Source organism: Prionailurus bengalensis, chromosome A2, assembly GCF_016509475.1.
Source record: "Prionailurus bengalensis isolate Pbe53 chromosome A2, Fcat_Pben_1.1_paternal_pri, whole genome shotgun sequence".
NCBI classification, from domain to species: Eukaryota; Metazoa; Chordata; class Mammalia; order Carnivora; family Felidae; genus Prionailurus; species Prionailurus bengalensis.
The window spans coordinates 74974437-75000859 of record NC_057348.1 but is presented as its reverse complement, the minus strand read 5'-3'; the positions used below and the strand labels follow the sequence as shown (position 1 = coordinate 75000859).

General features: G+C 42.4%; 1 gene segment (V, D, J or C); it reads right to left on the bottom strand.

The window, feature by feature from the left end:
- The window catches only part of LOC122487723, a 190485-nt gene extending 165220 nt beyond the window's left edge, over positions 1 to 25265 (bottom strand). Inside the window, 3 exon segments of the C gene segment in view lie at positions 4969 to 5033; positions 24707 to 25025; positions 25112 to 25265. Of these exon segments, the coding sequence occupies positions 4969 to 5033; positions 24707 to 25025; positions 25112 to 25154 (427 nt within the window).
- Positions 25266 to 26423: the final 1158 nt, after the last annotated feature.

Here is a 26423-nt window from a genome sequence, read left to right as displayed (position 1 = left end):
GTTTGGAACCACCTAACACAAAAAAAGGAAGGAAAAGTTGCCATCGTGTTAGTGCTTACCAGGGCCTTTTGTCCACACTGGGGTTATGAAATGCTTGCTTTCTTAGTTTCCATGGGAAAAGGGGTTCAAGCAGTTATGAAACTTGCCGACGTCACAGCTATTAAGTGGCAGAGTCCAGATTAAAACATGTAATTTTGTGGAGCACCTGGGTGGCTCAGTCCTTTATGTGTTTAGCTCTTGATTTTGGCTCAGGTCATGATCTCATGGTTTGTGAGTTCAAGCCCCGCATCGAGTTCTGTGCTGACAGTGTGGAGCCTGCTTGCTCTCTCTCTCTCTCTCAAAATAAATAAATAAACTTATAAAAAAAAAGTTTTAAAACATGGAATTTTGTTAAACAATACAGAGTCACTTGTTTGAGTGTGAATTATTTCCAGGCATACTTGACAATCTATTAAGTTGAGCTTTTAGCTTCAAATAAGAATCCCATGCCCGCCTCTGACACTGGAGTTCTTCTTGATTTCTGAATTTTAGAACATTTTGCTCTCACATCTGAGCCACACCAGGATTTTGAGCAGGACAATGTTTAAAGCTGCACCTCCAAATTATTTACAATGCCTTGAATTTAGAAGCAATGTGGCAATATTTCCAAAACTTCTATATAAAAAAAACTTACTGATTATTTTCATAAATTCTCTTATATTAACCTTACCAAATAATGCACTGGTCACAATTTTGTTTTGCTTTAGGAAATATTCACGGAAAGCACACTTTATATTGGAATTTCATTAGAAGTTGACACATGACTAAAAAGACACCATACTTCAATGCTTAGCGTCTCCCCCCAAATTTGGATCTGCCCTACAAGCCTGCTGAACTTGTCGTACCCACAAGTTTCTTTGTTTTTACCTGCTCAATAACGTTATATGTAACTGCTGTAATGTTAATAGTTATGGTTCCAGAGTTTCTTGTAGACATAATGTCAAAACATATAAAAAAAAAATCATGGGTTTCAAGGGCCTGTACCTAATTATACATTTAATGTTAATGTAGTGATTGAAATTATAAATAGTAGAACGCTTTCCAATTTGATTTCCAACTGAAACACTAATTATTTACTCATTTTCTTTTTGGGCTATTTTGGATTTGGAATAATAATTTTATGGGCATTTTCTTAAGCATAATTGGATTTCTGGATTTCTTCTTTGAGAAGAAAAGAAAAAAAAAATCTTGAGAATTTCTGCCTGTGCCACAAAGCTCCTGAGTTCTATACTAAATCAGTAAGCAAGCAATGATGAGAGTTTACTCATGCAGTAAATAGAATTAGCTCATAGTGTGATTGTTTTAATTTTGTACATCTTGCTTATAGTAAGAAATAGTATTTCATTGGTTATAATAGTAAAGCACTGTATACGTCTCCAACCATATACTTTGTTTTTATTTTAAAAAGCATATGATGTGAAAAAAGTTTAATTTTAAAATTTTACATGATATTTAATTCATTTTAGCCCCCATTTAATACATTAAAGATCTAGTTTTCATGTTAGGAAATTTGGTTTTCTTATAGAAATACTTCTGGTTCATCACAGTAAAGAAAATTTCTTGATGGTGAGACATGATGTTTACCTCCTGTCCCTTTTCCTCAGCTAGATTCTGGAAGTTTCATTCTTTTCCAAAATGAACTCTCATAACTTTCTCAATGTGATAGTTAACTGAGCATTAATAGTGTACTTGATCGTATACGGTTGGTGTTTGTCTTTAGGGTAATTATTTTACATGTTTTTTTTTCTTTCAACATTCTTTTTTAAATTTATTAACAGTGGCCACAATCATTTTCATTATGCATAAAATAGAAACCTGTTTACACAATAAATAAACTTGTTTGATACCCTTATATAAGAAAAAGAATTTGAGGTTAATTGCCTGAGTTTTATAATTTTATGATGATGAAGCTGTATGAATTCTATATAAATTTATCAAATGTCGGGGCGCCTGGGTGGCGCAGTTGGTTAAGCGTCCGACTTCAGCCAGGTCACAATCTCGCGGTTCGTGAGTTCGAGCCCCGCGTCAGGCTCTGGGCTGATGGCTCAGAGCCTGGAGCCTCTTTCCGACTCTGTGTCTCCCTCTCTCTCTGCCCCTGCCCCGTTCATGCTCTGTCTCTCTCTGTCCCAAAAATAAATAAACGTTGAAAAAAAAATTTTTTTTAATTTATCAAATGTCAACCACAATATTTATAAGTGTGACATTTCAAAGTTGCCTATTGATATTGATTGAAAGTTTCTCTATTTTATTCTCATTTTACTTTTATTAAAAATAAATTATAAGTATTTCATATATAAATATGAATTTCAAATTAACGACATTTCTAAGTATATTTAAAAGTACTAACTATATCTCTATGTTTCTAAGTACATTCTAACTATATATTTTTTTATTTTTTATTTTTTTGATAGAGAGAGACAGAGCACAAGTGGGGGAGGGGCAGAGAGAGACGGAGACACAGAATCTGAAACAGGCTCCAGGCTCTGAGCTGTCAGCACAGAGTCTGATGTGGGGCTGGAACTCACAAACCGCAAGATCATGACCTGAGCCGAAGTCGGGTGCTTAACCAACTGAGCCACCCAGGCGCCCCACATTCTAACTATATTTTAGACATGTAATTGTGTTTCTACTAAATACAAGCATGAAGCCCAAACTTGTTCCTGTTAGAGTTTCTATCAATTATGATCAGGGATTAAGGTTTAAAGTACTTAGAACTACAAAGATTAAAAAAAACACATTTTCATTTCATTTTTGTTGCCAAGTAAGGGAAGAAAAGTCCACTAAACAGAAGCAAATACCTCTAAATTCAAGTTTTTTGTGTATCCGTGGACAGCAAGGGAACTTCCCATTGGAGCAGTTACAAGTACAGCTGACTCCTCTGGAGAATTTCTGCTTTGTCAGTAGGATCGGCTACAGACCACCCTCCATAGTGGATACAATTCTCCCTTTAGGTTCGAAATGGGGCAACCTCCATCCAGCACCCATTTTGTGTAAGACAACGTGCCAAGTACTTTATTCACAGTCTCTCATTTAATTCTGGTCTACTCTTTCTGAATACATACTGTTACCCCATCTTATGGATTAGGAAACGGAGGCCAGAGAATAATTACCCAAGTTCACATAAACAGTAGGTGGTGGAGCCAGAGCTCCGGTCAGCTTGAGCCCAAAGCCCAGGCTCTCTGACCACACCCTTTCACCATCCGAAAAGGAAATGTGTCAACTCAGAAAACTTACCTGTCGGGATCAACTTGTTCTCAGACCAAACACTTTCATGACAATTACAGATTGCCCATGAGTACTTTTTTTTGCTCTAAAGTGTACATTTTAGATGCACGTGAAGAGTCTGAACAAAACTTTTAATGAATATAAGGGCAAAAGGAGTATTTCTCAACTGATGTTCATAATGATATTGTTTTTTATTTGTAAGTATAATCTAATAAAGATATAAAATATTATCAGTGAATATTTGACCTTATAACTATATCATTATAAGTTTATATATTCAAGTTGCAAGACCATCCCACTTTTTTTACATCCAGGTATTTCTACTGAAAAATGAGAAATCATCTCATAGTCAGGCTAACAATATTTGAGGGAATGCTTACAACATTCTAATCATTTACAAACTGGTAACAATGAGTCTTAGAATTAAAAGTATTCTGCAAATCTGACCATTTGATCTAAAGTGATCTGCAGACTACATGGTAATTAATACATTTTTCTGTACTCTTGTTTTAATAAAGAACTCCAGTGGGTGGTAATTTGAATTCTGAAGAAGTGTTATTTCTGATGGCTGACCATGTCCCAACCCTTGTGGTAGTCATTTCCATATTTAATTTCATTTAGTCCTTGTAACATTTAGTCCTTGAGATGGTTCTTACACCGACAGAATGAATAGGTGGGAATTTAGCAAATATTAAGCGTAGTGTCCCTATAAATTTTTAACTTTTTCTTTATTCTTTCTCTTTTCCAGTTTTTTTTTCCATAATGCACATGTATTATTTTTATAATTTTAAGAAAGCAATAACCAGTGAATCAAAAATTACTTGCTAAAGGATGATTATACACAACATGATAGATTCAGATTCAAAGTCCACATTTTTCTCTGCACCACGGCCTCTTAACATATTTTTCAGAACCTCCTGAATTATATCTCTGTCATCAGTATCTAATTGGATTGCTAGAATTTACATGGGGGTATGTAGTCACTTGGAAAAAAAGAGAACCAGAAACTTGCTTCACAATTTATGAATTCACTTGTATCTGTGATCACAACCACTAAGGGAAGCAAAATATATAATTTCTTTTATTTTTCCAGTGTTTTACCAGCATTGTGAAAATTCTTGGGAAATTGTATTTGATTAGATCTGCTAAGCTAGAAACCTCCCTGTGAGATGTTCCCCCTCATCCAGGCAAAATTGCATCTCTAAGACTAATGAAGAATGAACACATTTACTAGTCTGAATTTAGAAAAAAACAAACTCAGCTTATGACCTTCTTGAATACGTTTGCACAGTTAAACATGTCCATACCTGATATGAATCACCTTGTGACAAAAGGACAAGTTAAGTAATTTTTTGTTCTTTCTTTTCCACTGGTATTTTTGGAATCAAATAAATAAAATATAAAGTTTTTTAATAAACCTTTCAGCACAAAAATCTCACAGGGACCTAACATCCACACCCTTCAAGGACCCCCAGTTGCTCCAGCAAGTTAGCTTCTTGTCAGTGTCGCCCACACAAGCTCAGGCGGCAACTACCCCCAAGGACTGGGACACAGTCACCTACCTCTCCAAGGATCCCGCTGCCATTTGTGACCAAACTGGGACTGAATCCTAGAATTCTGAGCCGGCACCAGCACCTAGCCTGCCGCCCCTGCATCGCCTGCCTCGCCTCCCTACGATATATGGAAGAATGAAAGAATATTTACCTGTGACCCTGAGCAGTGTGCCAGGACCGAACACTTTGTGGGCCCAGCCATACCCAGCCCACTGTCTGAAAAGCTTTTACAGAAATCTCCCTTTGTGCCCCTTTTAAACTGAGCCCATATTTTTCAGTATTTAAATAAATACGTAAAAACAGGCCCTGCTAACATTAAACAAAGATGAATCTCAAGCCAAATCACATTAGATATGAACGCAGTCAAGAATGGATGAACTGACCCCTTTCTGCCTGGGCAGCTGGGTTCTGTCTTTCCACCTCCCTCACCCGGGTTGGAGAGTATGGTTTTACCTTTCCTCAGTATTTTGCTGAATCCTCTAAACCTCTTTTCTTAAGAGGTTTTCATGTATCAGACCAGTTCTTTTCCTGGAGTGTAATTTACAGATACTATTTCTATAATGTTCAAAGAGGAACAAAAATAGAAATAGCATATTTGAATATTTAATAAATAAAAGTTAATCTTTTTACAGATATTTGTTGTTGTTGTTTCTTTTTTTTTTCTTTAATTTTTTTTTTCAACGTTTATTTATTTTTGGGACAGAGAGAGACAGAGCATGAACAGGGGAGGGGCAGGGAGAGAGGGAGACACAGAATCGGAAACAGGTTCCAGGCTCTGAGCCATCAGCCCAGAGCCTGACGCGGGGCTCGAACTCACGGACCTCGAGATCGTGACCTGGCTGAAGTCGGATGCTTAACTGACTGCGCCACCCAGGCGCCCTTGTTGTTGTTGTTTCTATGTACTCGGGGTGGGTACCTGGTTTGATTGTAAAGTAAGTTCTTTCCAGAATCCCATTCCCACTGATGGTAGACCAGATGAGTTGTCCCAGAGTCTGAAATCTTAATGATGATCTCTTAACCAATTATTCTGAGACCCCTCTTTAGACTTGATTATATGTATATAATCAATATATATTGATATATATGTTGATATACCTATATTATATATATTGAATATATATATACCTATATATATATATATATATATACCTATATATAACATAGGTATATATTTATATATATTGTATATATAGGTATATAGATATAGATATAGATATAGATATAGATATAGATATAGATAGATATATCTATATATATACCGTTTCCAGAGCACTGATATAAAATCCTGAGCTGCTCATCAGGGGATCCTGTCTGGTCTGGTCTTTCTGCCACTGTCCCAGCCTGAGTGAAAAGGCAGCTGTGGGTCATGCGGCCGAGTCCTGCGTGTAGGTCACCTGCTCCAGCTCGTCTGCCAGAGTCAGTGTTTCCGGTGCTCTTGATGCCGATGCAGAAAAAGAAGACTGAATGCAATGGTGTCAAAAGAATTTGTCGGGTTTTTTTTTTAAGTTTGTTTATTCTGAGAGAGGAAGAGAGTGAGAGAGAGAGAGAGAGAGAGAGCATGTGTGCCAGTGGGGGCAGGGGAGGGGCAGAAAGAGACAGAGAGAGAATCCCAGGCAAGCTCCCTGCGGTCAGCGCAGAGCCCGATAAGGGGCTCCATCTCAGGAATGCGGAAATCACGACCTGAGCGGAAACCAACAGACGCTTAACCAACTGAGCCACCCAGGTGTCCCAAAGAACTTGTCATTTTACAGAAACACTCTAAGAATCACACTGTGAGAATTCAATAAATGCATATTCAACAAGTCTGGCATGATCTTTTTGGGGGAGAGGGACTATTTTAGTGCATTGTTTTTTAAGAAGCATTGTTTTCTGCATGAGCAGTAATACAAAAATAATAAGCCTTTACTAGTTAAGCATTCAACTAAAGAGTTGATTGAAAAGGTTAGGCTCAGAGGAGTAAATATTTAGAATTTAAAATATGGCTTAATCTTTCCAATATTACTTAATGGTCTACACCAGACTCTTTGGAATGGTTAAGTCTCCATTGGGTCTCAAACTTTGCCACAGTAACTCATCATGTGACTTTAAGCAAATAACTGAACTTCTCTGAGCCTCAGGTTCTTTTTTTTAATATATATTTATTCTTGAAGGAGAGAGACAGAGCACGAGTGGGAGAGGGTCAGAGAGAGAGGGAGACAGAATCCAAAGCAGGCTCCAGGCTCTGAGCTGTCAGCATAGAGCCTGATGCGGGGCTTGAACCCAAGGACCCCAAGATCATGACTTGAGCTGAAGTCAGGTGCTTAGCCGACCGAGCCAGCCAGGCACCCCTAAGCCTCAGGTTTTTTGTTTTTGTTTTTGTTTTTGTTTTTCTTGTGAAAGTGGAAAAAGAGGGTCTTCTGGGCAGGGCTGTTGAGGATTGAGATAAGGCACTGAAACTATTCAACGTGGTATCTGGCCCTCAATAAATATTTGCTAATACTATTATTCTCTGTAATGGGATGGTTTGGGGCCCCTTTATCCAATGTTCCACTAAACAAAATGTATGAATTTGATAAGCAATAAGTAGTACATAAATTAAGAAAGCAAAAGAGCTCATGAACCTAAGACATTCTGTGTCTCTGACGGCCACAGGCTGAAAAACAAGGGGCCCGACAAGCCACAATGTAGACTACTTGTCCACTAGACTACAAGCTTTTTGGAGTGTGGGGACTGTGCCTTACGTACCTTCTATCTTTAACATCGAATGTAGAAACTGTCTTCAATAAATGTCTGTTGAGACAATAAATGAACACACGAGACTGGAAAACCATGCAGACAGATTCTTTTCATGGATTCCGGAGCTGAAATGGTTTACTGAGCTCACAAGTTCCATTCCACTGGTCCATCTCTAGGCAATATCACAGGAGCCATGAGAGCACAAATTTTGACTAGTCTCAGCCTACCCTCTAAGAAGCTGGAATAAAGAATAAGTGGGAGAAAAAAAAAAGAGTAAGTGGGATTTATTGATGTTCTTTGGTCATTCCTGTAAGACCTAAATTTCATTGTACTGCTCTTGAAGATGAGACCAGAAGTCATCATACAGGCTTTGCAGGTTGGTAGAGAAAGGAGCACTCTTCATTAAGAACGGAGCATCAGGGGCACCTGGGTGGCGCAGTCGGTTAAGCGTCCGACTTCAGCCAGGTCACGGTCTTGCGGTCCGTGAGTTCGAGCCCCGCGTCGGGCTCTGGGCTGATGGCTGGGAGCCTGGAGCCTGTTTCCGATTCTGTGTCTCCCTCTCTCTCTGCCCCTCCCCCGTTCATGCTCTGTCTCTCTCTGTCCCAAAAATAAATAAAAACGTTGAAAAAAAAATTTTTTTAAAAAGAACGGAGCATCAGAGGTACTTAAAGTGTTTCTCACTTAAAACGGGGTCTACAAGAAAATCTTCTTGAACTAACAATGTACAGCAATGTTTTACACACATATTTTAATTTCAAGACTGAAACTATCCTTTTATGAGGTGTGTTTCCTAAAGGTAGAATTTCAACCTTCTTATAAGCAGGGAGGAAAATAAGTTGTCTACAAGTAGTTTTGTTTCCATATAGAGTGACCAGTAGCTACAAAATTGCTGTCCATATGTTGATGTGATCCTACATTGTTTTTTTCTAAAAAATTCTGTCAGTTTTTCATTCACAGGATCCAAATAGAACAAAGTTACTTACCAGGAGGAGTTACTATGAGCCTAATTCCTTCTGAAGATATCTTGATCCAGCCTGGTTAGAGGTTATCACACTGGTTAGAGCTTCTAAAAAGATGTCAGCCTTCTTCTGAGCCTCATGGCATGACCAGCAGGTAGAAACCTTGTTCTGGAGATTTGATCTTCCGGGTTCCCTTGAAGTCCTTGGATATAGGCTTCATGGCATCTGGTATTTTATTTTTCCTCAGATTAATTGACCCAAATATCTGGCTTTTTTGGAGGGAGTAGACATGAAAAAGTGCTGATAAAAAATGGAAATGATAAGAAAGAAAAAAAGAAAGAAAGAAAGAAAGAAAGGAGGGAGGGAAAGAAGAAAGAAAGAAAGAAAGAAAGAAAGAAAGAAAGAAAGAAAGACAGGAAGGGAGGAAGGAAGGAAGAAATGAAGGAAAGAAGTAAAGGAAAGAAAGAAGTAAGTGAAGGAAAGAAAGAAAAGAGAAAGAAAAAAGGAAAGAAAAAAAGAAGAGATAGGGACCAGTGGTCTACCAAGGACTTTTATAAATTACCAGGAAAAGTGTTCAGAGAATTAAGACATTTTGATTTCCAGGTGTTCAAGTGTGTGAAACCGCTCAGACACCACATCAAAGGAAAAGCCCTTCTGTTCTCACAAACACCAGGTCTGCTCCGTTAGCAATTTTGGATTGTACTTCTGAAAGAGTATTCACTTCGGTAACTGAAAATGCAAATATGCCAACAGACATATACTTGAGTAATGGGAACAATGGTCTCCATTTTTTAGCAGCCACGTTTACCATTTGGCAACACAAATCTTTACCATGCAATGCACAATGAGAAAATAATTTCTATGATGACAATATTCTCCTGGAATAAAAGAAGAAATTTGTAGAATTCTATCTCCCATGGAAAAATGGATTTCTTATTAACACTAAAGTTTGAAAACAAACTCAGTTGTCTGAGATGTTGAAAGAAGAAGCCTCTTAGAAACTGTTCTGTGATCTTTAGATATGCAGGTGTAGCCCCACCTCTGTGGGTAACTAGCTTCGGACAAGGTATCTGCCATCTTTGGGCTCCCATATGCCCATTTGTTGTGTGGGCATTGGGCCATGTTGTCCAAAGGGACCTTCCTGTTCCAACCGCTTAGAAACCTGTGATTAAGAGCAGGGCGGTGTCTGCTGTGGCTGCTCAAGTGAGAAAGGAGTTGAGGGTTAGTGATAAAGCAGGTTTTCTTACAGGTCCTTCTGCTTGTGTGACAGAGTAAGATCCTAGCGGGCATAGGAGCAGGTGTCTTCATTGGATTTGAACACATAATTGATTATCAGGTAGAAGATTTTATGTCTTTCTTATGTGTGTCCAAGGAGGAGTTGGGCTTGTCTTGCTTGTAATCTTGATTGAGGCATATAGGATTCATCTCAGGTGCTCTATTTTTTGTTGCAACCAGTGCACTATGGCCTTCTCCAAGGAACCCCTAGACAGCTTGCAACCTATGTGCACTGTTCTGTGTGGTGTTCGGTTGTCGCAGACTCTGAGTCTGGAGTTCTCTCTCTGTCCAGCAAGAGAGTGAATGCAGAATTAAATGTGAGAGAGGCTAATGTCTGGGAGGAGACAAGAGCCCTGAGTAAGGGTCCTTGCTCTGTATTTATCAGGATCAGAAGGGTTAAGTGCAGAAAGAGACAATAAAACAGTGATCGTTAACTCGTGTGTGAGAGAAAGGAGGTTTCAAAGATATGTGGTGTTACGGGTTTGGGTCAATACAAAACAAAATCCTGGTGCTGTGCAGATGGCTGTTTATAGCAGGCAGCGGGCACCCTGTCTGTTTATGTTAACTTACCTACTGGATAAGACAGATTGAGCATGCTACCTCAGGGTCAACAAGGCACTTTTTTTTTTTTTTTTTTTTTTTTGCTAATTAGCTCCAGACAAGTTCACCCTGCTGTGGAGGTCTATCGCCCTGTTTACCCATTTATCTATTCTGGGCACTTCCATCCTGTGGCTGCTTTCTGCTCTAAGCCTTGTTAACCCATTGGTGCAAGCTCAGGGAATTCCTAAACTGATTCCCCACAGTCAGTTAAAAAAAAAAATTGATCCTGAGACATTCTAATTTTGGTATCTTCATTTAAAAAGCAAAGGAAAGAGGGACGCTTGGGTGGCTCAACTGGTCAAGTGTCCAACTCTTGATTTCAACCCAGGTCATGATCTCACAGTTCATGAGTTCAAGCCCCCTGTCAGGCTCTGTGCTGACAGTGTGGAACCTGCTTGGGATTCTTTCCCTCCCTCTCTGCCCAACCCCTGCTCACATGAACGTGCACATACTCTCTCTCTGTCTCAAAAATTAATTAATTAATTTTTTAAAAAGCAAAGGAGAGAAATCAGAGGCACTTGAACAAGTTGAAGTGGACAGGAAAACAGTGAAGAGACAAGAAAGGAGTATAATCAACCTACAAACCCAAGCCAAAGATGCACAGAATTACGCAGTGTTGGCACTGCCAGTGAGTACTCAGAATTTCCTCAAAGAAGGGTCTTGAGTCAGGACTGAGGAGGCAGTGGAAGCCTTATTCATCAGAGTAAAGTACGGGGGAGGAATGACCTTGTCATTAAGATCCGTCTCAGTGTTATTTTATTATGTTCCTGGGATATAGAGATACTGGATTCCAGAACCTCACCAAAACACCTATGTTGTCATAACTCAACATTATCTTCCTTCAGGAGGCAATAACTTCACTTTTTCCTTTAGGTTTTGCTTCAAACACACCTACCCTTAAGCTCTGTTTCACTCTGAAGTTTAGACTTTACATCATATTTTGCAAGAGTGTGGGAGCTTAATGGCTATCCTGAGAATTGGAAGAAAAGCCTTACTACTCTATAATAACAAATGAGATAATAATCTCACCACATTATGCAGAAGTAGGTGCATTTTATATGTGGGTAGTTTGTAGAAAGTTTACAAATTTGAGGAAATATTAACAATTACTATAGTTATTTCTTTAGATGCTATGATGTTACTATGCTGTGAATGAACAAAAATCTTGGAGAAGAAATATCTTTGATTTATTATCCTCGACTCTTATCCTCAACTCTTTCCATATCCACAATTCTTAGCATTTCAAAATGACGCATATTTTATTGTTTGAAGGACAATGTCAGATGTGACTTTTAATGAGTCCCTGAGCGCCTGTGTTAGCTGAGATGGCTCAGGGAAACCGTTCGGTTGTAATGGAAAAGGACACTGTGATGTGCTGACCCTGTGCTTGAACTGCCCTGTGTGGAACCTCCTTCAGTCCCCAGCAACCCTATGAGAAAGATTTGGTAACGTTCCTGGATCGTGCTGTCAGTTAAGTGGCTGAGCAGGAATTCAAATCCAGGTTTTTATCACTCCAAAGGCTTTATGGGGGCCCCCGGGTGGCTCAGTTGGTTAAGCATCTGACTTCAGCTCAGGTCATGATCTCGAGGTTCATGGGTTCGAGCCCCGCATCAGGCTCTGTGCTGACAGTTAGGAGCCTGGAGTGTGCTTTGGGTCCTGTGTCTCCTTCTCTCTCTGTCCTTCCCCTGCTCATGCTATCTCTCTCTCTCTCTCTCTCTCTCTCTCTCTCTCTCTCTCTCTCTCATTCTCAAACAAAGAAAAACAACAAAGGCCTTGTGGTTTTCATCATTCTCCTATTCATTCATTCATTCATTCATTCATTATTCATTCAAAGCCAGCAAACCATTTTGCACATTGGATATGGCTTCCTCCCCAGGAAGCTTCTTATAGATGGAGAAGTGGAAAATTCAGGACACTTACAAAAGCCATTCAGTCCCCAACAGTGATAAGAATCGAGTGACCTAACTGAAAGAAACATCACAGGTTGCATCCTTGGGCTCCTAGCGCAGACCTTGCTGAGGACACAGATGCAGGAGACAAGTCCTGTATAGACAGTGGCCAGGTCCTTGGGAGCTAGAAAGGCGTGGGTATATGTTTTCGGGGGTGTGGCATAGTGGGAGGGCTTCTGCTCAGTGTCAGTGGCGCATTTCCATACAGTGGATCCCAGCAGGTGCAGTCATACAGCCCAGCACCTGCCTCATTAACTCGGTGTATCCTCATGCTCGCTGGCAAATCCCTCTGTCCTTTCCTGGCTTCACATCTTTCCTCACTAACACCTTGTTCCTGTACATTTTCACTTGAGGAAATACACAGAATGTGTTTTAGAGGCTGGTCTGACATCATTCGATACTAGTGTATATCATACATTCGTCTTTTTTTTTTAATTTTTTAACGTTTTTATTTATTATTGAGAGACAGAGAGACACAGAGCATGAGCAGGAGAGGGGCAGAGAGAGGGAGATACAGAATCTGAAACAAGCTCCAGGCTCTGAGCTGTCAGCACAGAGCCTGACCCGGGGCTCGAACTCACCAACTGTGAGATCATGACCTGAACTGAAGTTGGTCGCTTACCCAACTGAGCCACCCAGGCGCCCCTATTATACATTCATCTTTAAGACACCTGTTATTTGGCATTCTAAAAATGCTGTGATCCTTGGGGCATCTGGGTGGCTCAGTAAGTTAAGCATCCGACTTTGGCTCAGGTTATGATCTCGTGGTTCACAAGTTTAAGCCCTGCATCCGGCTCTGTGCTGACAGCTCCGAGCGTGGAGCCTGCTTTGGATTCTGTGTCTCCCTCTCTCTCTCTCTCTCTGCCCCTCCTCCACTCACACTCAGTCTCTATGTCAAGAATAAAAATAAACAAAAAATAAATAAATAAAAATGCTGTGTGTCCTTTTTCTTGGTAATGGATGGTATGAGATGTGTTATTAAAATGTCACCATTTGTATCTAAAAGAGAAACAAAAGAAACAATTAGCAAAATTTTGACATTCACTAAAATAGTACACATTTGTTCTCTATTAATGGAAAAGTTGGGGTCTAAGATTTACATTTTCTTCCTGAAGAATTCAAGGTCATGGTGGAATCTGTCAGGTTAGTTTGAATGACCATGTGGGCGGCCTTCTGCTGACTAGATTGTCCATGCTTAACACCAGCTTTCTTTACTGAGTGAAACGCCCCGTGGGTAAAGCCACTCACAGCTGCCAAGGGAGGCCACCAGGACCATCCAGGACAGGAGCCACGTTCTGCCAGCACTTGTCAGGAGAGGTGGTTGAATACGGGGCTGATCACCGCGCAGATCTGGTGGCTGTTGCCGTAAGAGGAAGGGGCGTTCTGAGCACACAGCTAAGAACTCACAGTATTTATCCCCAAAGTCCTGCAAAACAGGGCTATTAACCCACTTTATCAGCAGATTTCTCTGACTGCTGGATGATTGTTACCATCCAATGATATTGGTGTAAAGAAGCCATTTGCTTGTTAAAGGACTAAAGTCATTTATGCTTTAACACAGAGAGTGGGAGAGGGAGAGAGAGGGGGGCAGTTCTTCGAGTTCTCTTCTGTGAGTTTTGATTACCTGCTTCCTCTCTCTCTCTCTCTCTCTGTCTCTCTGTCTCTCTGTCTCTTTTGTCCTTCCATTGCAGATTGCAGTTTGGGTAATTTCTAGTGTCCTATATTTATCTGATTCTCTAATTCTCTCCTTACATCTCTTATATCCATTGGTGAGCCTCTCAGAGCGTTCTTCATTTCTGTTGCTGTGGTTTTTAGTTTTGCTTTTCCTTTTGGTTCTTTCCCATAGTTTCCATTTGGGACTTTCCATAATTTTCAGTGAATTTACCCATTTGACCTTCCATATTGTCCATCTCTCTATTGGATTAGAGCCTTGAACATATTAATCATAGTTATTTTAAATTCCTGATACTTCCACCATCTATCTGTAGTATGTCTCAGTCTGGGTCTGGTGACCGCTCTGGGCCCTCACACTGTGTTTCCTCTTGACTTGCTGTATGCCTCCAAGTGTTTGGTTGGAAGCTGGCCACGTGGTGTGGTAGAGTGGATACTGAGGTAAATATGTTTTGTGCTTGAAAACCAGTACACCTTTCCTTCTGCTCGGCCTTTAGGGTGGGGGTTTGGGTTGACTATGCAGGAGTTAGACCGGATCTGGAGTTGGTTGTCACTAAGTTATCAGGGTTGAAATGTATTGTTGCCAGAGTCCAGACACTTAAAAATTCTTTAGTTGTGCTTTGCTTTGGTCCCTTCACTTGTCTTCGAGGCTTCCGTTGTTCTGCTCCCCAGAGAAAGTCTATCTCTGGCTCCTTCTCAGCTCTATTCCGTGGTTACTTTTACTCAAGGTTTGCTGTCATGGGGGTGAAAGGTCAGGAAAGGACACATTCTCTGGTATTTTTATTAAGTCTCACTTCTAAGCAGATACAGTGAAACTGGATCTTAAGGACGTGGCCTTTGTACGAATTCCTGCCTCTATTCCTGAGATGGGACATTTTCTTTTTTTTTTAAATTTTTATTTAAATTTCAGTTAGTAACGTACAGTGTGATATTGGTTTCAGGAGTACAGTCCAAGGATTCAGAAATAAAACATTTTAAATCCTTCTTCCCCCTCCCCCAGATGCCGTGGGTGCCCCCCTACTTCAGGCCATGGGTTTGATTTTGATGCCTAGCCTTCTGCAGATGACATCTTGTTACCTTGGGACATAGGGGAGATGTTCTGGAAAAAGTTTTGGTGGTCGCCTCCTTTGCCTTCCCTCAACCGCAGCAGATTCCACCGGCACCTCCCCTGCAGATGAAGTCACCTCTTGTCTCCAGGGGTAACGGGGTGGATGGGGTCTGGGTGGATTTCAGCGGTAGCTGCTGTTCCCCTCCTGCAGCACCAAGGGGGAGGCTTTGTGTGGATTGTCCCTGGCCCTCCCTGCAAGAGTTTTGTGGGCTTCCTGGAGAAGAATCTTAAGAGGTGCTGGGAAATACCCTGGTTATGTTCTCAAGGATTCCCCCTCCCCACTAGTCTATACTCAGCTCTCACTATTTCGTTAATAAATTCTACTTGAATCCCGTGACCAAGTGAATATGTTGGACAACATCTGTGTAAGGCGAGCAAATGCTCACATCCTGTGTCTCTCTGCAAGTGTCCGTCTGTCTCCAATGTTTGAGTATGTCAAGCACCCTGCAACCTCACTTCTCTAATGGGCTCAGTCATTAAATTTCAGTTTGTCCTGCTTTTTTTGGATGTTATTGTAAGACGGGAACTGTGCATTCCCAGCTCTCTGCGTCTCTGATCACATACAGGTCCTCTTTTTTTTTTTTTTTTTTTTTTTTTTTGTATTTTCTTTACATTAAAATTCTATCAGCAACAGAACAGAAGAGATTTTAGGTGACTTCTGCCCACATTCTACTATTTCTCTTTCCCATTTTTTAATTGGGCTTCTTTTCTTAGTATTGAGTTGTGATATTTCTCTCCATATTCTGGACACCAGTCTTTTCTGATATGTCTTTTGAAAATATTTTCTTCTAGGGGCACCTAGGTGGTTCGGTCGGTTAAGCGTCTGCCTTCGCTCAGGTCATGATCTCATGGTTCATGGGTTTGAGCCCCACGTTGGGGTCTCTGCTGTCAGCACAGAGACTGCTTCAGATCCTCTGCCCCTTTCTCTCATTGTCCCTTCCCTGCACGTGCTCTCCATCTCTCTCAAAAAATAAACATTAAAAAAATTTTTAAAGTAGAAAATATTTTCTTCTAATCTGTGGATTTTCATTTCATTTTCTTGCAATTTTCCATTTTCCTTCTATGTATAGTATTGCAAAGAGCAGAAATGTTAATTTTTAGAAAGTCCAATTTATCAAATGTTTCTTTTATGACCTTGCTCTTGGTGTCCTATATGAGAAACCCTTGCCTTACCCAAGGTCACAAAGATTTTCTCCTGTATTTTCATCTAGAAGTTTTATTTTTTAGGTTATACATTTATGACTAGAATCCATTTTTAACTAGTTTGTGTATGTGATGTTTCACATCGATTGAGGTTTTTTCCCCAGATAGATGAACATTTGTTCCAGCACCATTTGTTGAAAAGTCAATTCTTTGTTCATTGGATTTCCTTGGCACCCTGTTAGAAATTAGGTAACCATTTATGTGTTGTCCTATTTCTGGATTCTGTTCCTCTTATCTATCCATTTCTGCTTTTACCCAAACTCCACTGTCTTGATCATTGAGTCTTAATAGTAAGTGTTAGATCTCTTTTTAAAACCGGTTTGGCAATGCTACGTCCTTTGCTTTCCAATATGAAATTTGCAACCAGTTTAGTGATTTCCATGAATAGTCCTCCTGGGATTTTCGTTGGGATTATATTGAATCTACTTATCTGTTTGAGGAATGTTTGACATCTAAAATATGTTGAGTTTTCCAATCTATGGACATGGTATATCTCTCCATTTATTTAGTTCTTCTTCAATTCTGTCATTAAAGTCTTATTGCTTTCAGCATAAGAATCCTTCATATTTTTGGATAAATTTTTCTCTATGTATTATATATGTTTGTTGATATTGTTGTTGTTGCTGTTGTAAATGGTACTATTGGTAAATTTCAGTTTCCAATTGCGACTTGCTAGGACATAAATTGCAATTAACCCTGCATCTCACATCTATTTTACAGCTGTATAGTCCCCCATGGTCGCATCTGGAACCCACGTTCTTAAACAGGGGACTATTTCTTCCATATACACTTATGAGAACATAATAGATTACATACCACTCTGTAATAATAATGTGCCTACATGTATGTGCACACAGGTATGTATGTGTCTGTGTGTACGTATGTCTCTCAAGGCTCTAGAATGCACGGTTGAGGATTCATCACAGGAAATACCCTGAATGTGTTTGCTCAGTACTGCTCCCTAAGATTCATCTATTCACACATCTGTTCAGCAACTGGGTACCAAGGCTGCATTACCGACCAGGCACGCGCAGACCCTGGCGATGTCACAGAATCACACACAAAGGTGCTCCTCCGGGCACTTGTATCCCAGCAGCACCAGCCTCCGTCTGCCTTCGTGTGGCGCAGCAGCTGGCCATCAATTTCCATCTGGGACCGCAGTCGCCTGCCCTCCCTCCATCCCAGTCCCCTCATCATGCGGCCTGTGTCACCCATACTCCCTGGAAACCTCAGGACGAATTGCTGAGGGTCCCTGATGCACTCGGTTGTTCTCCACAAGCCCAGACAGCGGCTGTTATCAGGAGGCGATCCGGGCAACGGGAAGCTGGCGCAAGAGGCTGCCATCCTGCAGGTGCACCTGGTGGCCGTCTGCTTCTTTTTCTCTTGATTCTAGAACTGAGGTACCTGTCAGGGAGCACGGGGTGGGGCTGAGGCTGAGGCTGGGACGGGGGCTGAGGTTGCCCACGTGCAAAAGGACCAGAACTGAAGAGAGGACTTGGGACCGACTTCCTGGCTCCTCTCATACATTGTACCCATTTGTCTGTGGCTCCATCTCTGTTCTGTGGACTTTGTAAAAAAGAATCACAGTGGAGGAGACAGGGTGTCTCAGTGCTACCAATTTATTGCTTCCTTCTGTCTCTGAGCAGGTATTGTAAGAGACCAAATGTGTATCCGATGTTCTAAAGTCTGATTCATTTTTGTTGGTACCAATTAACGGCTAAGTTAACAGATGCAATGTTGAGTACTGTACATATTGTATTTATCTTTTGTTTTACTGTGTACATAGATTTTTCCAGTCGTGTCATTTTGATGACTAACCAGTGAGACAGAGAGAGAGAATAGAGCAGACTTTTCTCCAAATATTCATAGGAAGCATTGGATAATTTCTTAAGATTCTCACACAATCTGAACAGAGCGAAGAAGAAGCTCATTAGCCCAGAAAAAGGACAGATGACTGCTTGTAACTGGTCATCTTGTCTATCCAGGCTTTGCCTCCAAGGACAAGATGGAGACCCGAGAACCCTGCTTTCCAGAAGCCTCAGGTCAGGGTTAGGTGTGTGTGACAGCTGGTGTCAGGGAAGAAAATAGTGGGTCAAGCAAGGGCCACCCTTCCATGCAAATTGTAATAAGATTTCTGATTTGTCTGGGGAATATTGGTCAGGTTGTGGCAACAGCAATCCCACCAGCCCATTTCCAGATAGTTAGATTGATGGGGGGGGGGGCGGTAAATGGATAGATATAGATGATAGTGATAGAGATAGAGGGAAAGACAGAGCTAGAGCTAGAGATGAGATAGAGAAAAATAGAGATAGAGATAATGACATAGACATAGATACGTAGACAGAGATTGAGATGGAGACAGAGACAGAGACACAGGTATATCTTGTGCAGATAGTAATATTACAAAATGAATGAAGGAAGGTTTTTGTGTGTAAATGTCCCAATTATTTCCTTCTAGGACATGGAGGCAGAAGTGGAAAGGACAAGAAATACTGATAATTACTACCAAGTCCTTCCTCCAAGCTGCACGCTAAGCATTTGGATTTCTAATCTCATAACCTCACACCGTCCCTTCTCTGCTCCACAGAAGAAGGTTCTGGAGAAGCTCCAGCTCACCTCCTCCTCTCACTGCACCCCCTTGGGTTACCAGGGTCTATGCAAATGAAGGCTTTTGTGGTTGTTGTTGTTGTTTTATTACATTCCCTATGACTATTTTCTCAAGGCTCTGAAAGGTAAACTTTGGTTTCTAGATTCAAATAACAGTATTTTCGTTGGTTCTTAGACGATTCTTTTTGGACACTAGTTTATCTTTTTCAGCTCAGGAAGCTTCATGGACTCAGTTGTTTTTAAAACTCTGTACCTTGTCCACACCACTCTGTAGTTACTTCTTCCTGAACAGGGTCTCCCATAGCACAGAAGCCTCCTTTTTACTAATTAAAACATGGCACAACCTAGGCAGAAAATTAGAAAAAGGCGCTCTTTCCAGGCTCACACAGCCCTGCTCCAGGTACAGGGCGGGGAGGGCTCGGGATGGATTGTGGTCCCCACTGGTGCCCGCTCCCCCCTCACGCGGGCACCTTGAGCAGGGTGCAGTGGTTAGAGCAAATCCAGGCTACATCTCTGGTGTGTGGCAGGGGACGGGAGCGTTGTCATTGCTGAACTCACACGTGTCATCTCTTCCTCCTTCTGATGTTCGAAGAGGCACTAAACTTACCAATTGAAAATAGTTTCCTCGGGGTGCCTGGGTGGCTCGGTCGATTAAGCGTCCGACTTCGGCTCAGGTCATGATCTCGCAGTTTGTGAGCTTGAGCCCCACATCGGGCTCTGTGCTGACAGCTCAGAGCCTGGAGCCTCCTTTGGATTCTGTCTTCTCCTCTCTCTGCCCCTCCCATGCTTATGCTCTGTCTCTCTCTGTCTCTCAATAATAAATAAATGCTAAAAATTAAAAAAAAAAGAAAATAGTTTTCTCTGGTTTATAACAGCCCCTTTCAGGCTAGTTCTGTCTCCTTTGTCCCCTTCCACATCCTTCTGTCTCCCTGTCTCCTGCTCACCCCAGGATGCCATCACTGCACCCGGGAGGAGAGTTAGTTCTCACAGTCTCCCTGCCGCCCTCTTCCAGCCCTCGGCCCTGCTCTCTGGATTCAGCCTCTCCCTCTGAATTGTCCTATGCAGTTACCAGCCCCGAACCCACCCCTACCAACTCACAGCACACCGTGGGATGCAAAGCTCCCACCTCAGCTTCTCATCCAAAGCCTGGCTGCTGCCTCCTGTGGTCCCCTCAGCGCCCTGACCCTCTCAGAGATGCTAAGAAGCGTTATGGATCTCCTACCTGTGCAGCCCGTGGGGACAGTCAGGGCTGGTTTGGGCTGGTCTGTGCTGATGTCTCCACTGTTGGTGGTGTTCCTCCAGGGCCGTGTTCCAGAAGTTTGACATTAGCCAGATGTTCTCAGAAGTTCCCTCCATGTGTCTAGGATTTTTTTTTTTCTAAGTTTATTTATTCTTTTTTGAGGGAGGGGCAGAGAGAGAGGCGGGGAGAAAGAATCCCAAGCAGGCTCACCGCTGTCAATACAGAACTGGACTCAGGCCTTTATCTGATGACCAAAAGATCATGACCTTAGTCAATATCAAGAGTCAGACAACTTAACTGACCGAGCCACCCAGGCACCCCAGTTTTGGGTTTCTGTTGAAGAAGTTTCTATCCTCTCTGGGATAAGACCCTCAGAGACAAGGGAACCAAAAGGAACTTTCACTTACTCTCTCCTCACCATTGAGTACCACATCCCGGCCATCAGAACTAGCCCTTTCTCTCAGCATACACGCTAACCTTGATGACACCACATCTCCCCTTATCTCCATCTAGCACCTCTGGTAAAATCCTGTGTTCCTAGTTTACCAGGCTTACCCGCCAATCTATAAACAGGAGATTTGGAAATTTAGACAATCACTTTCTTTATCAAGTAAATCTGACTTTTAAGCTTTACTATCTCATGATTCACTCAAAACGGGAGCTTATGCTGGCCAAAGCCACTATCTCCTTCTATAGGTGCTATATGTCATGGTTTAGCCTGAACAGAGGAAGGACTCCAGGTGACATGATGTATTAGGGGAAAAAACTGTGCCAGAGACAAATTTCCAAAGCATCACTCTCATTGCATATTTGTTTGTTTACTGAAGTCTGGCTGTGGGATTTTGAGCGTTCTCCATGTAGTCGACCTATGACACTTTCTGTTAAAACCAGTTCACAAAACAGAGAAGATTTTCTTCGTCTTTCCTCTCCACTTGCAGGAAGAGTCCTGGGGCAGACTGCCCAGAAAGGAACTCTTCCACAGTGACCCGTTGGCCATGGCTTCTTGTGGGACCCTCATACTGTCTTGACCAGTATACTGGCCTGGGGAGCAGGTGTGGGACAACCCGTATTTGCCCACAAGTGCCAGAGTGTATTCTTGTAAAGTTAACCTTCACCAAGAATATTTAAAGTGACCTAACAGTGCAATTGAAACACAATGGACAGGGGTGCCTGGGTGGCTCAGTCGGTTGAGCGTCTGACTTCGGATCAGGTCACGATCTCGTGGTCCGTGAGTTCGAGCCCCGCACCGGGCTCTGTGCTGACCGCTCAGAGCCTGGAGCCTGTTTCGGATTCTGTGTCTCCCTCTCTCTCTGCCCCTCCCCCGTTCATGCTCTGTCTCTCTCTGTCTCAAAAATAAATAAACGTTAAAAAAAAATTAAAAAAAGAAACACCATGGACTATTTGTTTGGAAACATTTCCAAACACCAATTCTTTCTTCCATGACATAGGTTTTTTTGCAGGACTTTTATGATGATCACATGAGTTTCTGGACACACACAACATCTAGCTCATTATCTGGCAGCCATGGAGCTAAATGGACATGAATTCCATTTCATTCATTCCAATACTTAAATAAGTCAAACCAGCCATTTCAGGACACAGTTAGAGTAACATCTGGGGGTCGGGTACGATTGATAGCCATCACACTCCCTTTCCACCCATACAGAGGCATAACATAACAAGAAATGCATGAAGTGCTTCGTAAGTGCTTATTGCACCAGGAATTCTCATTAAAAAATGGCTATTATTATATTCTAATAAGAATTTTCTATTTATTATGGAACTGAGCTCCTTGAGAGAATGACTGTGCATTTTACGCTGTAGTTATAAACTAATTAATTCTGGTTTGGTTTTGTTTTTTGGCTGAGCAAGAAAATCCATCAGAGCAATCTGCTGACCCACAGACTGCAAATGCTAATTCTACCACTTTCAGAATATAACTGTAGATTTTTGGTAATTCCTTTATAACTTCAATTTAGAAGTTAAGAAAATAAAGGTTACAGAATTACTGCAGCTAGGAATGATCAGCTTGTGATTGATACAGTTAAATGTTGACTCATAGATAGCAGGAAAGCAGATAAGGAAGGACAGAAAAAATAGGTCAATTATGACAAAGGCAAGAGACTGGATTGTAGTTGACATTATGAAAGTGGCAGATGTTTATCTAGTTTCATTTAATAAGAATTAGGATTGTGTCACTACTGTGCACTTGTTTATTGTATTAAAAACATCAAGAACACAGAGTTGTATTCATTGTAATATTGGTTCATAAAGCACTATAATCATTTATCTACACAGAGATCTATTTACTTTATTCATTTTATTCTACTTAGGTGTTGATGATTTAATAAGCTGGCAAAGACCCAAGAAACCCTGCTTTTTCTGAAGGTCAAAAGCTTTACAAATAATGTACATGCTTCTGTCTACTAAATTTATCAACTGGAAAAGCACAGAATTAAATGATAATCTGTCAACACCTGCTCAGTTTCCTGTTTCACTACTGAAGGAACAGGGTACATCCTGTTCTGTTAGACATGGCACCTTGGTGGTTTTGTGGAAGGTGAAATGAAAAGGAACTAGATAAAATCTTCTCCCGAATCCCTAAATTTTTTACTTACTTAGGGGCAAACATAACCCACTTATTTGACTGTCTGCTTGAATTTCATTCTTTTGCTCCTCCAGATGGATGGTCTACCTCTCTTTACCTTGCCCCAGGCTTTACGAGGTGGACCCTCATGGACCGCATGGATGGTCTTCCTTATCCTTTGGTTACTGTTTGGAAGCGGTCAATGGAAGCATCAGGAGGAGGCTGGGAAATGGGAGCAGAGTGAGCTCAGGGTTCCCTCCATGACAGGTGGCCTTGGGTTGGCTGCAACTTCCCCTGGGCCCAACATATAGGGCCATCTACCCCAGAGAGAGAATTTGTGCTCGGGACCCAAGAGGTGTAGGTGAGAGTGGCCATTTCCTTTTATACCAATTAACCCACTGGAGGAATTTCTTTCTTTTCTCCCTGGTCTCTGGATCCACAGGCTTGGAAATCTGGTCCCCAAGAAGGAATGCTTTTGTCAGGGGACATGTGATGGTTCTTTGAACTTCAACTTCCATTGGCCAGCATTCAATGGATCAAGCAAAGATGCCCATTAGTGTGATCCATAGGGGTTAGTCTCCTGGTGCACAAGGCGGGGTGGAGAGAACATGAAGCATGGATCCTGGGGGTAAAACAGAATTTTTGGCAGAATCCACACTTTACGGCCCATCATCCATGCTTGATTTTTGACTGGAAGAGAAATCTGTGCCCCCAAAGAAGGGGACACACAGAGTCCTATTGAAAGTCTATCTTTTTCTCAGTTTCCAGGTAAAGAACACATGGGGCTGATTTTCTAGCAATCTTTCATGAAATGAAGTGGGTCATGTTTTCAGGCAATAAAAGGGCCAAACAATCTTGCTGAAGGAAATTGTGCGCAACGCTGTGGGAAATTCTACTGGAGACCATCCCATTCCTGGTTTCTGTTCATTGATGAAATCTTGCACTGTTAGTTGGACTCTTTCACGGGCAGGCGTGTCCTAAATACAAATCTCCCTCCACAAAACAGAAGCTCAGCGAGATAGAGGAGGAGTTAGTGAAACTGAGGATCATTAGATGTTCAGTAATCATTTTTACCAAAAAAATTTGAAATTTTAACTGAAATTTCATAAAGTTTGAATTTTCAACTAAAAATGTATTTAATTCAGCTTAGACCTCCTCAGAGAGCTTTTTCTTCCCCCCCCCCCCCCCCCCCCAGCAGCAGGGGCTTTCCTGTTTGGGGTGGGAGGATCAGTAACATAGTTTTTCTTTTCTTTTTTCTTTCCTTTCTTACTTTCTTTTTCTTCTTCTTCTTCTCCTCCTCCTCCTCTTCCTTCCTCTTCTTGTCAAGAAGTTGACTAATTTTATAAGAAGTTAGTGAACATAGTGATATATTTTTGGTATAATTGTGCTTTAATACAGAAATCAGTCACACATTGTAGCAGTTAAACCTCTTCGCTTTACAGAGGAGAGAACAGAGGTCCAGGGAAGCTGGTCCCCAAATCCCATATGGAGTCACTTTCAAGGAGAAGGGGAAGGCGGAGGGCCCGGGGTATCGTCCAGGGCCGATGCATGCACCTGCCCTGAGGATCATTTCCTCCGCAGGAGAGTGAGCCCCAGGCATGGGTGAGGGTGCTGCGAAGTCAGCCACACTGTTTCCTGGGCTTCTGATCAAGGAGTCTCTCTCTCTGCACAGGAACCAGCGGTGGGCGGGGTGGCAACTTAGAAACTGGAGTCAGGAGCTGCCTTCCAGTCTTGGCTTGCACCCATTTTGTGCGGAATCCCCAGAGAGTCTCTCCGCCTTGAAATTATTTGCACAACATTTTATTCCCACATTCTTCAGGGGATGTGGTCAGAATCTTAAATGGCCTGTCCATAACAGCCAGGGGTGCTGAGGGCTGACTCAGGGCAACCCTAGGGATCCAGAGCAAGTGGAAGGTGCCAGGCAGTCAGGGACCGAGGAATCAGAAACCTTTTTGCTCAGGGAGCAGAGCAGCACGTGCAGCTGTGAGCTTCCCAGGCAGCACAGTAGTACACGCCCTCGTCGCTCTCCTCCAGCTCCAGCACGGACAGGTCACAGCTGTTGCTACCCTTGCCCCTCTTGGCATTGACTTTGTCTGCTTTCAGGCCCCCATCTTTCTGCACAAACGTTCCGGACATGTCCAGTCTGAGGAGCCTCTTCGGGGCCGCACCTTCCTGGTGGTGGTACCAGTGGATGTAGCTGACCTTGGTGCTGGCTTTGCACCACAGAGTGGCTGAGCGGCCTGCCTGCGCCACGACCATAGAGGGCTGCTCCAGGCTGATCGCTGCCCAGCTGCCTGCGAGGGGGACAGAGGTGAGACAGGAAGGCTGGGAACCTCAGGGCGTCCCACGCACCCGCACCGGGGAGGGAATCAGGACTTACCGGGAAACAGGAGGGTGCACAGGAAGGCGAGGGGACCCAGCATGGTTCTGCTTCCCACCTGTGGAGAGAAGCCCAGGGTGACTTCCCGGCTGCACCTGCTGGAAGGAGACTGACTGGGTGGGTGGCAGAGGGCAGGTTAGGGTCTGAGCTCTGTGTCCCTTAGGTGCCTGCAGGTACTGGGGAGAGAGGTGGGAAAGTGGGAGGGACCTGAAGGCAGAGTCAGATCTGACCACAAGGGGGAGAGGAACCATCAATGGTCAGGTGCTGAGAAATGGTGGAGCAAGAGCACCAGCAATAATAGTAATCCCTTCATTGGAAATGGACTACACCTGAGCACCGCACTGATCGCTCGATTAAATGAGATGTCGCCCCGTATATGCTAGAATTGCTACTCTGTAAAAGAGTACAATAACAGGTGTCATCGCAGAAGCTCGGAAGGGAGGAAGGGCAAGGACTCTGGCTGACCATCCTCTGCTCGGGGACCACGTGCAGGGGATGCGAGGCTGTCACAGGAGCAGCTCCGAGAGCAGACTGTCCCAGACAAGCATGAGTGTCATGGTCCCAGAAAATCCTTGCTGGGACAGACGTGTCATGGTTGACACTTAAGAAAATATAAAACTGCCGTCACACTAGAATGGAAAGAGAATTCTTAAACAAAAAAAACTAACAAGAGAAATCTCCCCACAAATGTTAAAGAAACTATAAAACTACGGCACAGAAAAGAGCACAGTTTTGACACCAGCGTTTATTTGTGGAGCGCAACGTGTCCTGGCGGGGGGGAGTGGGGAGAGGGTGAGAATGAAAAAAGATCTTCGTTTATATCTTCTGGACCTAGGGGCGTCTGGGTGGCTGAGTTGGTTAAGTATCCGACTTCAGCTCAGGGTCATGATCTCACAGTTTGTGAGTTCGAGCCCCACATTGGGTTCTGTGCTGACAGCTCAGAGCCTGGAGCCTGCTTCGGATTCTGTGTCTGCCCCTCCCCTGCTCGTGCTCTCTCTCTTTCTCTCTCTCTCTCTCTCTCAAAAATAAATCAACATTAAAAAAAATTATATCCTCTGGGCCTAGCATTATTAATGGTGATTATAATTTATTTATATTTATATTTTAAAATTCATGTTGACAGTGTCACCAACCAAGAGGTCAGTGCAAGGGGAAAATGCAAATATACAATTTTTTTTTTTAATGTGGATTCATTGTATTTAAGAAAAAAAGTATGAGCAGGGGAGGGGCAGAGAGAGGGGGGACAAAAGATCTTAATTGGGCTCTGCGTAGACAGCAGAGAGCCCGATGTGGGACTCGAACGCACAAACTG